At 27.6% G+C, this 15,133-nt stretch overlaps 1 protein-coding gene across 1 annotated transcript; it reads right to left on the bottom strand.

Moving 5' to 3' along the window:
* Positions 1-8,632: 8,632 nt before the first annotated feature.
* Positions 8,633-10,966, bottom strand: LOC113363495 (probable nucleoporin Nup58). The gene is made up of 8 exons (XM_026605990.1): positions 10,829-10,966; positions 10,495-10,629; positions 10,011-10,081; positions 9,710-9,939; positions 9,325-9,628; positions 9,137-9,251; positions 8,827-9,014; positions 8,633-8,757 (listed from the first exon to the last, which is right to left on the bottom strand). Exons 2-8 carry the CDS (start codon positions 10,575-10,577, stop codon positions 8,645-8,647), a joined length of 1,104 nt encoding a protein of 367 aa, XP_026461775.1. The 5' UTR covers positions 10,578-10,629; positions 10,829-10,966; the 3' UTR covers positions 8,633-8,644.
* Positions 10,967-15,133: the final 4,167 nt, after the last annotated feature.

Genomic DNA, 15,133 nt, shown 5'->3' with positions numbered 1-15,133 from the left:
ATAGAAAATATTTCTATTAAAATATTGTTTTTTTAATAAATTTGTTACATTGCAATAAATTGCATCAGATAGCTTGTTTTAAATTTTTTGACCATAAAGCATTAAGTCAAATACTACATGTTTATTGATTTTATGAAGTCGTACCCAAGATGTGTGAACATAATTCCATTAGTAGTTATTTTATCTATATGTAAGTCTATAACTGTCCTATTATATCACAGAAACTTATAGAGATGCAATTGCAATTTTAAATCCGTATACAAGTCGATTTTATATGTGGAGATTATTTGAGATTTTATAAAGATCAATTACCGTACATTATTCTACAACTTCTAAAACAATATCCTTCGTATTTTACTATAACAATATTATTACGACGTGGTAATCAATATTATGTAGCTGAACCCGATAAATGAAGCAAAACCATTACAAGCAATTATGCTTGTATGTGTTTCTTACACAAAATTATTTTAGTTCGTGCATAATATTATACGTAAATAATTAAATTTTCTATTTTGGTTTGTAAGTATAAAATGACAAAAATTTTACGACAAAATATAAATTTTGCAATATTATGTTATTATCTATAAAAATAGAAACAGTATGGATCTACTTTTGACAAAAAAAAATTATGTTAAGTTTCCTTGACACACTTAATAACCTTTAACAAATTATTTAATAAAGTTACTATGGTCTTTAAAAAAATCTGGAATATTATCGTAGCGGTTTATGATTCCGCTCAGAGCGGAAATTTTAATCTAAAAGTTAAATCTAATCTTTACGTATTATATTATAATAATTTATATTATACATCCACACATAAATTAATATGTATAGCAATAGTATATGAAACGTAATTTAAAAAAAACAATATTATGCAAATGTCCACAGATTTTACTATTACATTGTGATTTACTGGTAAACATCAAAACTTTCGGCGCGAATTTTTGTCCAAAATATTTTTTAAATTTAAAAACTATTTGAAAGATTTGTAAGTATTTCAAGTTATTATAATCTGTAAGCACAACGATTTGCAAAAAGATATTATATATTAAAGAACGATTTGAAAACGATTTGCAGCGATTCGCAAATATTTATTATATTATTCATTATATTTTTCATTAATAATAGATAGGTAGGCAACATGCACCCAAGTGAAAATTATCCTTTCCCAGCTGTTACTTCATCCAATAAAAACATCAGTGAATCTATATCGTGCCTAATATTTTAATGTTTTTCCCTTGAAGGTAAGTGTTATAATATTCTTCTCTAACTAACTCGATCAACATCCCAATATAGAGTTTAAATTCAGGATATATTTACTACCGACCTTGGAAATCAAAAACGTTGCTTTTTTTCTTTTTTCATTTTAATTCATGAACAATTGATGTGCATCAAACTTTATCTTATCATTGTGACAAAATGATGATCCTTTTTTATCATTTTAACAGATATGTCGAATGTAATTTAAAAAACACTCATAAAAAAACTATCAAAGATTTCGTCAAATGCAACTTTATCAATGATTGTTTAAAAAGCAAAACAATCATTAAATGCAGAATTAATAAAGAAAAATGTCTCGTAAATGAATTATAATCCTAGGAATTCAGTTTTCTCTCAATTTTGTTATCAATATAAATATTTATGTTCTTCTTTTTTTGTTTGTGAAGTATTTGTACTTTCAACAAATTATTTGTTCTTTTAACTTTTTAAATTTTTGCAGTGGTAAAGAAATTCTAAAAATATATTCAGAAGTAGTGGTAGAAGCCATCGCACGTTATAAAAAAATACTTAAACGAATATTAGACAAAATGTACAATGACAATTTTGCTTTGATTATACCAAACCGTTGATGACATAACCGATTCTGATACTTCCCCGAAATGAGAGTTAATAATTATTCAATTTCCCCTATCTCCGACTTACAACAAAAACGATTTGCTTTATCGATATAACTTTTGTCAAATCTGAAATTTCCTGAAACGCATGTCAGACCATTATTAAATATTTCCCGCAATTAGAAAATATAAATCTATTTTTATCTGTTTTACATTGTTAGCGGCTACGTGTTAATGGGCCATAACGAACACCCTTGTGTGCTCCCTAAATCATTTTAATGTGATTTTTAACTAAGAATCCGACACAGCCTAAGATACTCAAATAGCATAATGCGAAAAATTAAACCGAAATAATTTGCTGTTATCTAATTAAAAGTTGGCCAAATAGTGCTACCGCAACAGAATCGATTTTACGATCAAAATACAGTATTGCGGTCGAAAAGATTGTTTTATTGAATTGCTATTAAATTAAAAGCACGAACCGTACAAGTGTAATTCAATACTCATCAAATGCGGAAATTTGTTGGAAAAGTGAAATATATAACCATTAATTAAATGAAAATTGATTCGAATGTATCATTTATAGTTTGAACCACTTTAGATTGCAATTCCATTACGCTATCAACAATTTTCAATCACACTTGAAAAATATTTATGATACACAGTTTATGTAATTAATTTATTTAACAACTTCGAAAATATACGCTTGTATATAAACAATGTTAACTAAACATTCAAAAAAAAACGGCTGAAGTAAAATTTAACACCAGTTTGAATACTATGGTGAAACATCGAGAATAAATCAGTATTTATTATAGAAATTAGGAAGAGAATAATTACTGATTTCTATAAAACAAAGGCCTACGACTGAATTTCTATATCATAATTAATATAATTATTTCATAATAATTACTGAATGTCTTACATTTAAACAGCTTGTAAATTAAATGAAGGAAAAATAATAGTAACAATTATCACTCATAGTAAATATAAAATGTCCATAAATATTAAAAGAAACTAGTTGGTTTGGTATTTAGCCTTGAGGCAAGTTACATGAACTTCCCGATATGTTTAAATAATCGACTTAATCAATAAAAAATAAATTAATTTATGAGTCATTAAAAGTATTCCGAGTGGATTTATTACACATAATTGAAACGAACGAACACTTTGACTCGGTGTATTTTCTAATAGCAAATTTTATATAATTGAACCAGTTTTCAGGTCTTTAATGGTTTATTATGTTCAAGACCAAGTACTCTATCATTATACCAAGTAAATAGTTTAATTTTAATTTTAACAAATCTCAAAAGAACTACTCATTTTCTCAAACTTTGATGAATTTTTAAAATCAAATTATTTGTCGTAAGGCCGTAATATTTCAGTAAGTTCTATAAGACCATGGTATATATCAATAAAAAAAAATCCATAAAAATCGGCTTAAATTTTTTTTTTAACAGTTAATTACAAGAAAACGGCTCGGTAGATTTTCACCTAAAACTAATCAGTATCATTCCCAACTAATATCTTTCGAACAGTTTTTGATTTTTTAAAATCGGTTCGGTAGGATGAGCTTAAATGTGGACGAAAAGTTTAACACTTTTTTTCAAATTATTAAGAAACGGCTTGGCAGATCGTCGCACAAAACTGACAAACGATAGTCCTCACCGAAATACATCAAATGGCTTTTAAATTTCTGAAATCGGTTAAGGCGTTTTTGAGAAAACGTCGATCAAATATCTCATTTTGACAAATGTCAATAAAACGATACCAATTTTTGCAAACTTTGACAAATTTTTAAAGCTAAACGAGTTGTCGTAGGGCAGTAATATTTTAGTATGACCTAGAAAACTATGGTATCTACCGTCAAAAAAAAAATCATAAAAATCGTCGAAATTTTTTTTTTTTAAACTTTATTACAAGAAAACGGCGCGGCCGATCTTTACCAAAAACTAATCAGCACGATTCCCAAACAATATCTATCGAATGGTTTTTGAATTTTCAGAATCGATTCAGAATTGCGGGCTAAAACGTGGACGAAAAATTTTTCACTTTTCTGCAATTTACAAAGAAACGGCCCGGCCGATCGCCGCACAAAACTCAGAAACGATAGTCCTCATCGAGATACATCGAATGGCTTTTAAATTGTCGAAATCGGTCCAGACGTTTTGGAGAAAACGTCGATTTACGGCAAAAAATCTGTTCACACACACACACACACATACTTTTTCCAAATTTGGTCTCATTCGATTCAGAATGGCTTAAAACGTCGAGAAAACATAAAATTAGCGAATCGGATTTTTTGATGAAAACATAAACTTCTCCTTCGGGAAGTTAATATATAAAATATGAATTTGTAATTCATTTTATTCATAATTATAACGTTAAACGTCAATATTTATAACGTTTGTTCGTGAGCTAGATAGAAATAATGCAGAAATATAAAAATAAAACCAAATATTAAATTAGTAACATATTACTAATTTAATATGCAGATTTCGCTGTTAACAGTACAACATTGAACAAATGGCAGTATTTAAATTACAGATTTTACAGTATCAATGTTGTACTTTTAACTTCAGTTTTAATATTTTCCTATAATGAATGAATGAATAAATTAGATACAAAATATAGATGCATTCAATTTTAGAAATAGTAAAAATTCAAAACTTTGCAACTATTTGTATTTAAAAATTAATCTGAGAGTTATTCAGATTTTACTGAACAATTATAAAAATACCAGTAGTGTATAGAATTGTGTTTTAAAGCAAAATAGCCCTTTGTAAAATCAACGACTGCCCTTAGTACCAGATTTGAATTTGGCAAATTTAGGAAATTTATAATATTTAGAAGCTGCCAGTATTACTTGTACTTTGAATAATAAAGGCAATAAAGTAAAAGTCATGTGAAAGTAGACATAAGTTTCCAAATAAAAAATAAAAAATTGATACAAAATATTAAAATATTTTAGAAAAATATATGAGCTAATTGATAAAATTGACAATAAATAAGTAATTATATTTGGCTAAAATGTAAAGCATACTAGCATAATTAAAACATTCATTAAAACATTTTGTCATTAGATTTAATCTGTATATTGAGTATTATAAATTACGAACAAAGTTCATAAAAATGCATTCTATACAAGTGATATAATGCAACGTGTAAATAACTACCAACTCATTTAGACTCACAGACACAACGTGATAATTGCAATTTAAAATAGACGTGTTTTATATGAAACCGACCATAAACGAATGAAATAGCCAAGTTATTTATTGCATAATTATGTGTCCGCAGTATTAAAATAATCAAAAATATTGTAATATGTGCAATTTCAATAAAGTAATAAAATTCACACAAAGAAGGATCAATTTTTATTAAAAGACTCCTATACAATTTCCGTCATTCAATGCTAGAAACTAGAAAGATAAACGTACACCTCAAAATTAGGATTAATCTAAATCAGGGGATACCAAAGTTGGGTCCTTTATGAATCGCTTAATATAAATAAAACATCACCAATAAACTCATAATTATATATATTCTAATTAAACTTTTCAAATAAAAACAGTCATTATCATTTTAAGAGACTATAACGAAAAAGTTTTATTTTTATGTTATTTGAATAGAATTTTTAACTGCTTCTCTTAACTTTATTACGTAGTCACTTTCAGCTCAATTTCATTATATTTGTAATTGACTTTAAAACAAACTTTTTGAATGAACGAACACTTTAGGTTGGGAACAATTATTATTAGAATATTTAAATAGGCAGAGTGACAATAAATTAATTTAAAATTGATTTATTCGACGTTTTTAATAATGAAAAATTAACAAAAACAAATACATATTGCAAACGCAAAAACAATCTGAATATTAAAAAATGTGATGCTTCGAATTATACGTAAAATCAACTCTCAATAGAAAAAATAGTATGAAGATTGGATTGGATTTTTTTTAATGAAAATTGAAGCACCAAGTTTTTTCTAAACGACCAAAAGCCATTAATATATAATTTATGATAAAAATAAACCAAATAAAGTCAAAAATAATTACTTTTGAGTAAAATCACTATTAACTACGAATTGGAATCCAAAAGTGCACTATTATATCAAGGTCTTTGTTGTCTATGAAACTTTACAAGAGGGCTAACTTCAAGGAGAAAAAAATCAATGTGCACGAAATGAACATGAGTTCAAAATATGATGATAATTTAATTTTAAAATATTAGATTCGTCCTACTCATTAAAATCATTTAATAAGGTATTAAATGCATAATAATTTTTCATTAAAAATTAAATTAATAAATATATAAACGTAACTTGAGTATTTTCTTAGAATACTAATAATATGTTCTAAATAGTAATCTTCAGAATGTGACTGTTCTTTACTTCAAAGTTAATTTAATATTATGTAAATTCAGGTTATGTCAGGTCCATATCAGAGCGAAAAACATAACAAGGGAGTTTACGTCGTAAAAACGTTTGGGAACCAATGTAAATCAATTTCGATTAAAATCAGCCAATCAGGTAAGTAAAAAAATTAGCAAGGGCTAGAAGACCTAAAAGCAAACATTATAGTAAGGGGCTTTGGCTTAAGTTTGGGAATCTATCTCCAGATACTGAACTATTTTCCAAAAAAAAAATAAAATCAATCAATCAGGTAAGTAGAGGGTCTATGCACCAGATACTAGTTAAAATCAATTTTGATTAAAAATCTTAATATTAAATTAACTTCGATTAAAAGGCTTCAAGTTTGTTCCGTTTGTAGAAATAGAAAACAAAATCATTTTTGTATTCTAAAACATCTAGATTATTGTTTTACCGTTTTTTAACTCAAAAAGCAATCAGAACTATAAAATTAAAAGTGAAAGGACATATTATGGAATTGGACAGATTAATGAAACAAATATTATGTGAAATTTCAGGATATTATCGTATTTGAAAAATCTTCTTGTATTGTACATGTATTAGTTATGTCCAAAAAATTAAGTGTTGGCTTAAATTTACGAAAAAGTAGTAAAATTACAATTAAAGCAAAATATGGATAATTATCAAGTGGTAAAATATTTTCATCACAAAGTGTATCCACCGCATGTTAGTTCCTGGAGGACACTGTTACAAAACTGTAATGTGCACCTGTGAGACACATTGCCGTATCAAGCGTGATCGATGCCCAAACTACACCCATTTTCAAGACGTGAGAATGTCCCGCACAGGGAATACCCGTTACATTCATCTTATTCACACGATCTACTAACATCAATTCTGTTTATATAACAAATAATTTATTTGAGGACTTTTAAATAATAATAAAATAGAAGTAGACGACAAATGCACGTAAATCATATACAGAAAAATAATAATTTTCTTTCAAGAAAAGCGCATGATCTAAGTAATTCTATATTTAAATCACAGAAAAATTAAAGGTTCGTGGCAAAAAATTGACACTTACATAATTATATAAAAAATCTGTGCATACGTAGCCACACATTAGTCAGTATTATTATTACTGAGTTCGACATAGCCAGGCAAAATAATTAATACCAAAGTATATGCTTCGATATAGATAAATAAAATTAAGAAAACGGCGACGCCTAAAATACTGGCCTGCTCTGAAATTAAACATTTGCTCTATATTTTATATCGTAATCAGAAAAAAAAATCTGATCTGCGATCTTCTTATCGCAGATTAAAATTTTAGAAATATACAGTTTCACCCAATTTTTTTTTATTGGGGCGAAATAGTTTTTCAATTGTATTAATATCACAAAGTATTTATATCACAAAGATGCACGTGTTATCAATAAAAAAAAATCTTAACAAGAAAATCACTCCTATGTGTAACAAAAAATATGAATTTTTAACTTCCCGTAGAATAAGTTATAGTAATCGCACAAAAAAATCGAAAATTTACATATCTTTCAGAGATTTCTGAACATTTTCGCATACTTTATACAAAAACCCCATGTATGTGAGTGTGTGCGGACACAAATTTTCGTCGACGATTTCACGAACACGGGTCAACCGTATTAATTCAAAAAAAAAAAAACATTCTATTCCTATTGATAAGGAGACATGCTGATTAGTTTCGAGGCAAAGGCCTAGAAGTTTCGGAGATACGGGACAAAAAGTGCCACAAATGGTATATCAGTTTGCTTGAAAAAATGCGCAATTGCTTAAAAAAAAAGTTCAAAATTGTCAAAAAAAATCGAAATATTGAATAAATCGAAATATAAAAAAAAACCAAATGTTCCAAAAAAAGTCAATCTTTTCAAAAAAATTTGAAATTTCTCATAAATCAAATTTTTTCAAAGTTTTGCATATTTTAATAATTTAAACACGGTGCCATGCACCACTAGTTTATGAATAATATATGTTGCATAATCATAAAATGGTTTCGCAAATGCCGAGTTGAATTATAATTTTACACGGTATCACTTGCTTGTGTATACGCATATCACTATTTCAGTTTTACACTTTTAACTTGATTTCAATCCTCACGTTTTAGGTACCGTTTCAAATTTGAAAGTGCCTGAAAAATCTACTGCTCTATCGCACGCGATATAAAAAAGAGCCAAATAAAATCGCAAAACGTTACATGTATAATTTATTTAAATCCCTAAAAGTTTTAAAGCCGATGGCTTTCATAAATTAAACAAACCTAATTTACTTTACATACCAACTCAAAAAGCATATAAAAACATGATTATATATTTATAATCAAAATGTTTATGTACAAAACCTTTGAAATTATTATTACATATCAAATATAAAATGAGATACAATTCAGCATTTATTCATCTAATGTTTTCCTCTTTTGTTGCCTACTGGTGGTCTTTGCAAATTAAAAGTATCAGTTGTATTGAGACCAAAACTCACATTTGGTGCTGGTGCTAAAGAATTTGAGAATGATCCTGAAATATATATAAATAGAAAAAATAAAATAAACAGATACTAATAAAGTATGAAGTTGTAAGTCCTACCTGTTCCTAATGCAGGTAGAGTTTGTGCGCTTTTGTTCTGTTGTACACTAGTATTATTGAATATATTTGATCCGAGAAAACCACCTGGCACAAATGGACTTGGACCCACACCATTTTTTGGTACAGGATGATTTGAAATTGAAGCAGGTCTTGCAGCAAAAACATCTGTGGTATCATCTAACATAACTCTGCAATATTGAAGTATTGTTGCTATATATAAAACAATAAATGTTATCACGCCCAAACAATAATTATTGCTTTATTACGAAATATAAAATAATTTAGATAATTTGTTATATATTTACTTTACCTTCTTAATTGTAAATACATTTGCTTCTGGGTTTGCACTTCATGATGGGTATTTTGTAAACGCCCCGCTAATGTTATTAATGTTTCATGAATTTGTTTCATGCCTTGCACTAAATCTACGATTACACAAAAAAGTAATAAAAAAATCCTTTTAAAAATTAATTAGATAATTCTAAACTACAAAATTACCTTGTTCTCCGACTCGTTTTGGTTGAACTAAACTATGTAAGTGCTTGTTTGTAAGTTCAATCTTTTCTCTAAATTTCACTAATTCTTTTTCATAAAATTGTACTAGTTCCATAAAATAAGCTAGGGGCTCTGTATTTTCATATTGTAAGCCTGCAGGCACTTCATGTGTTTTTTGAGCCATCTCGGCATGCATTAAAGCTTTTTTCATGTCAGCTTTCAAACTACTACTGTTAACAGCATTTTTTTGTAAATCAAAAGACATTGATGCTAAAATACCTCTTAAACTGTCAATTTCATCTCGAACCTGAATTAAATATATATAACAATAATTATTCGGATTCCAGAAATATAAATAAATAGTAAATATATATGAATAGAGTATAACCTTTTGTACTGGTTCTATATTTCCACGAGATATATCGGCACTTAATGTTCGCTGGTCACGAACAAATTGTTTAAATGATTCAACAGTACTAGATATCTCATTAGGCAAAAGATTTTCTCGAATAATACTCTCTTCAGGCTTACTGGGATCTAATTTTCGTGGTAGACTAGATGCTTGGGGATCTACACCTCCCAAACCTACCGAAGCCGTTGTTGTCTTTGTCGTAGCACCTAAAATATTAAACATTGTAATACATGGTACACAGAACCAAATACATTTATACTGCTTTTTGAATACTTACCAAATCCGGTGGGAGCCGTGGATGCAGCTGTCGTAGCAGCAGGAAAAGAAAAATTTGTTGTTGCGCCAAAGCTAAAATCACATTGTTTTCTTATCCAGCAGTCAAAATAAAACTATGTTTAAAGATGCAAAATATATACAGCTCGCATTCTACGAATATTTGTTATTCATAAGTAAAATTATTGTACTCACCATTAAATAAAAAGAGAAAAGCACATAACACTGATAAAAAAATCTTCCAAAAAATGTAATAAATAAGCAAATTAAAAGGTGAAAAGCAATTACGAAACCAAGTTATAACATGCGATTAAAAAATTGTAGTAATACAGAAACATATTTTAATATTTTTACATTTGTTAAGAATACTATCTATGAAAATAATGTTTCAAACCATCAAACATCAATAAGATATACATACGGTTATACAAGCAAAAACCATGCATCTGAATATTGATAAAAAAAAAAACTGTTATATAAATAAGTACCTTAGAGTAGTCGCTGGGTTTGTAAAACCAGGTGTTGTAGTAGTTAAAGAAGTTGATAATTGATTGCCTCCAAATAGCGACATTTTGAAGTTTGTTCAAATAATTGTATCCACAAATTTTCAGTCTGTTAGCACACTGAAAATAAAATATACCATATAATTAAGCAACCAAAAAAAGCATTTGTCATTATAAAATTACATTAATTTTGCAATGTGGATTATACTTTATACAATTTCATCATAGACACAAAACATTGAAAGCATTTTTAAGAAATGCTTTATATACATTCTGAATGATTTTTAAGGTTAGAAACAAAATGCAATTGCACACTAACCTTGTTTGATTTATATAAACAATACAATTGGCACTGATAATTGAGAAATGCAATTAAACACCAAATATTTACAATTAAACACCTAATATTTCACAAAGTTATCAATTATCACAGACAAATTACTTCAGTTTCGCAACATTTTGCTTCTGTCACAATGTCACAAATTTCAACGGCGCTTGTGTTTGATATGTTTTGTTGGCAACACTGTCCTTTTAACCACGCGGGAGAATTTTAGGCGCGTAATTTGAATGTACTAGTTATAAAATATAGCAAGTAAATATTCTCATAATTATTATGAATGGATAGCTCATTTAAGTAAAATTATATAACTATTTGGGAGTGCCTGGAATATTATTTACCTTGTTTGAAAACTATTAGAAATACTATATTGCTTGTAATAATAAAATAATAAATGTTACACACAGAAACAAATTGAGGTTCTTCACACTTATCTTATAAGTGCTGTACCAGATATTAATTTAAAAAAAAAAAATTAAATTTGTTTTAAACTTTGAAAAAAAAAAGAGATTTGTGAGAAATTTTAAATTTTTTCAAAAAAAATTACTTTTTCGGAAAAAAATGTTTTTTTTAACTTCCCGTAGATGAAAAAAAAATTTTTTTTCTATATATTTATGTTTCAGAGGTTTCTGAACATTTTGGCATACCTTAGAAAAAATAGATGTATGGGTGCGGATACAAATTTTCGTCGTCAATTTCCGGAACACCGATCAACCGATTTGAATAGTTAAAAAAACATTCGATTCGTATTGATAAGAAGACGTACTGATTAATTTTTGGCAAAAGCAGGTCTAGCCGTTCTGAAGATGCGAGGCAAAAAGTGCCAAAAACGGTAACTCAGTTTTTAAGAAAACGGAGCGTCCGATTTTAATAATTCAAAAAACATTTTACTTATATTGACAAGATGAACAACTGATTGAATTTTTGGGAAGGCAGGTCTAGCGGCTATAGTCTCCCAATAAAAATAAGTTAAAAAAATGTCATTTGGCGGTCAAAAATTGAACAAATGTATATCAAATTATCATATATTTTATAGAGATTTTAATAACGTGTATACATTTTGTGTATTTTTTTTGGTTCCTCACCAAGATTTTAAGTTACGGTACGGGATGTTCCAGCAATTTACCTTAAGGCAGTTATAAATTATTCTTACCAAACTTCCATGTTTCCTGGTCCTTTCGGCTGGTCCTGTATTTCATCTTCTCGCGTAAGTCATCAACCATCTGCATTATTCTTCTTCCCAATCCGTTCAGACCTTCTATTTTGTAGAAGGCACTCTTTTTGCAGAATGGGTACGATCCAGTTTCCTTTTCTTTTCAGGATCGTGCTGAGTAGAGCCCTTTCTTCTCCTTCTCTTCTTATGGTTTCTGCATTTGTTATCTTGTCAGTCCACTTTATCATTTCCATTAGCCTCCAGCACCACATTTCAAAACCTTCCAGATAGTTCTTGTCGGTTTCTCTTAGAATCCATGTCTCTGATCCATACAGAGCTATGCTCGTAGTACAACACTTTATCAATCTCTTCCGCAAGTCGAGACTCAGTTTGTCAGTAATGTTCTCTTCTTCGTGAAAGCCGCCTGGCGGTTGCGATCCTTGTCTTGATCTCTCTCGTTCAGTATCCATCTCTGATTAGGATGCTTCCTAAATATTTGAAATGATCAACGTCTTCCAATCCTCGATTTCCTACTGTAATCTTCAGAAGATCATCTTGTTTTGATACTCTCATCATTCTCGATTTGTTGATGTTGATCTCCATTCCGTATCTTCTGCCCACTTTTGTTCTACCTATTACTAACATAAAATATATATTATTTATACTAGCTATCAGGCAGTGGTGATAAATTAAATTTTAATATAATTATAATTTTTTACCAGAAAAATTAATAAAATATTATTTTCATTGCTCAGGGTGCACTTTTTGTTGAAATAATTATTTATGAAAGGGTTATTTCATATCTAATGAACTTATATTATGTTGCTGATTATTAGGAGATCATTTAGGTTGCTAATTAGTATTTGTAATTGTAAGTGATTGATTACAATGGTTAGTATAATTTTAATAAATCATTTAAATAAAAACCTAAACTTTATAAATATAATGAACAGAGAATATTACTTGTTACAAATTAGTGATCTTGACTCGGAATTATTTCTTCAGCAATGTATCTGCACAGAGTTGATGTAAATTTTAAATAATGATTGAAAAAATAAAATTACCTATTTTATATTGCAATATTTTATATAATAATATGGTTATATTATTATATAAAATATTCCCACAATGATATCATTATCCACAACAATCAGGTATTCTATTATAAAACTTACTAGTAGTATATACGTTACGATTGCCAATACATATTCAATGCAAAATATGATAAACAATATATGTGAAATCACGTGAACATTAATTGTTTTGTAAACCACATATGACTTTGTTTAAACAAGAGTTGTGTTGACCCATAATATCTTCATAACTCTTAATGAATATTTATTTGTTTAGAATAATTGTATTATATAAAAATGTAAATTCAAAACATCGAGTAGGCAATAACGTATGTGAACGATTATTTTGCTGTGATATAAGCCTGAATAAAAACCTTATATTATTTTAAATTATTTGGTTAAGTAAAAATATTAATTGGATGGAAAAAGATGGAAAGAAATCCTTAAGACAAGATTCTTCAAATTCTCAATATGTGTTTAAATTATGTTGCTCACATTTTCCAATTTTGGTCCAATGATTCAGAATGATCGAAATTTTTAGAGAAAGTATAAATTCGCCTTTCCTTCGAAATAATTAGAAATGTATTTAATAATGATGCACCCTACAGTGTTACGTTAATATGGTATGATCATTGAAATCAATTATTTTACATAATTTATGTAAGTTGGAATTTTTTGGTTAGATCATAAATTAAAATTTTTAAATTAGAAATGTTCGTTCGTTCGTTTTGCCAGAAATTCCACATAATCTTTACTACCGTGTGTGACTTCCAAATATGTTCGGTAATTAGTAAAACATTCTCATCAGCCTGTAATATGCTTGTTCGCTTATCTTATTTGCATAATGTAATGAGTTTCTTGTGTAAATTATATAAATGTATCTTATTAGAGCCAATGGCTTTTACAAATAGTCCAATACTTGTGACATATCTCTTGATTTCGAGAACATCTTTGGGAAAATCAATAATCATTAATTACCTAGTTAAATTGAATCGAAAATAATAATCATCACTTTACTTATATTATATGATAAGTTTTTATAATTGTAATGCAACATAATTATTTATCATTTACTAAAATGAATATATAAATAATTTGTGTATTTATTGGCGCAATACAAACCTGTTTTTTTTTTAAAAAATACGTTAAAAAATTGGGGGAAAAATGTTTCTATACGATTCTATAAATAACTCTAATCTATTTTATATATTTATTTCGAAGTCGAAGTCTATTTTATATATTTATTTTGAAAATGAGGCAAACTATAGTCAAAATAATCAACTAAAATTCTCAAAAATGTTAGAGACTCTTGATTTCAAGAATATTTATGAGAAATTTATTAATTCTAAGATAAAATTTCATTCGCAATTTGTTAATAATAATAATTTTGTCTGTTAATATATGTATCAAATAAAATAAAAATAATCAAAATTATCAATTGAAATTAAATTGAAATATTAAAGCAACAAATTGAGATATAGAGCAAGACACCATTACAAGAATTTTCTAATAAAATGTTGCATAAATATAAGAGAAATTTAATATATACAATAAAGATTTTATATTTAATAATTGTAATATAATATTTTATAAATTCTATTAAAATACATTAATTAATAAGTTACTTAATTCAATAAACTTTCATTTATTCTTTATATAGCACTTACTGACAAAATTTTTGCAAATTGCTTTACATTATGACTTCATGTTTTGAATAAATGAGTAATTAAATATTGTGCATAAACTTTCACAAATAATTTGCAAAAATGACACTGTTTCTGATGATTTTGTAATTTTGTGGCGTTTTCTGTATATTTAAGAGTTTTAAAATAAATAATTTTTTATTTGTCAACTGAAGAACTCCTTCCTTTACGTGATATATAGGGTGGGCCACTTAAAGTGCCCACTATATTGTTTCTGAGAAAATATATTGTTTCTGAGAAAAAGATATGAAAAAATATTAATAAAAATACCTGCAACCTAACTAATTAATAATGTTTGTTCATATATTTTTACAGAAACCAATGGTTCTGTTTTAAATAGCGATTCCATTTTAAATGA

The sequence above is a fragment of the Ctenocephalides felis genome, unplaced genomic scaffold (assembly GCF_003426905.1).
Source record: "Ctenocephalides felis isolate EL2017-DRISC unplaced genomic scaffold, ASM342690v1 CF-g0.4_SCAFFOLD_00845, whole genome shotgun sequence".
In the NCBI taxonomy this organism is placed as follows: Eukaryota; Metazoa; Arthropoda; class Insecta; order Siphonaptera; family Pulicidae; genus Ctenocephalides; species Ctenocephalides felis.
This window is presented reverse-complemented; position numbering and strand designations above follow the sequence as displayed.

What these genes read in the sequence shown, in the direction of transcription:
- LOC113363495 (XM_026605990.1), bottom strand. Translation starts at nt 10,577, where the DNA reads ATGTCGCTATTTGGAGGCAATCAATTATCAACTTCTTTAACTACTACA. An exon ending in CACGGCTCCCACCGGATTTG is followed by an intron (nt 9,940 to 10,010) that starts GTAAGTATTCAA and finishes TTAATATTTTAG; the next exon opens with GTGCTACGACAAAGACAACA. An exon ending in AAAACGAGTCGGAGAACAAG is followed by an intron (nt 9,252 to 9,324) that starts GTAATTTTGTAG and finishes GTGTAATCGTAG; the next exon opens with ATTTAGTGCAAGGCATGAAA.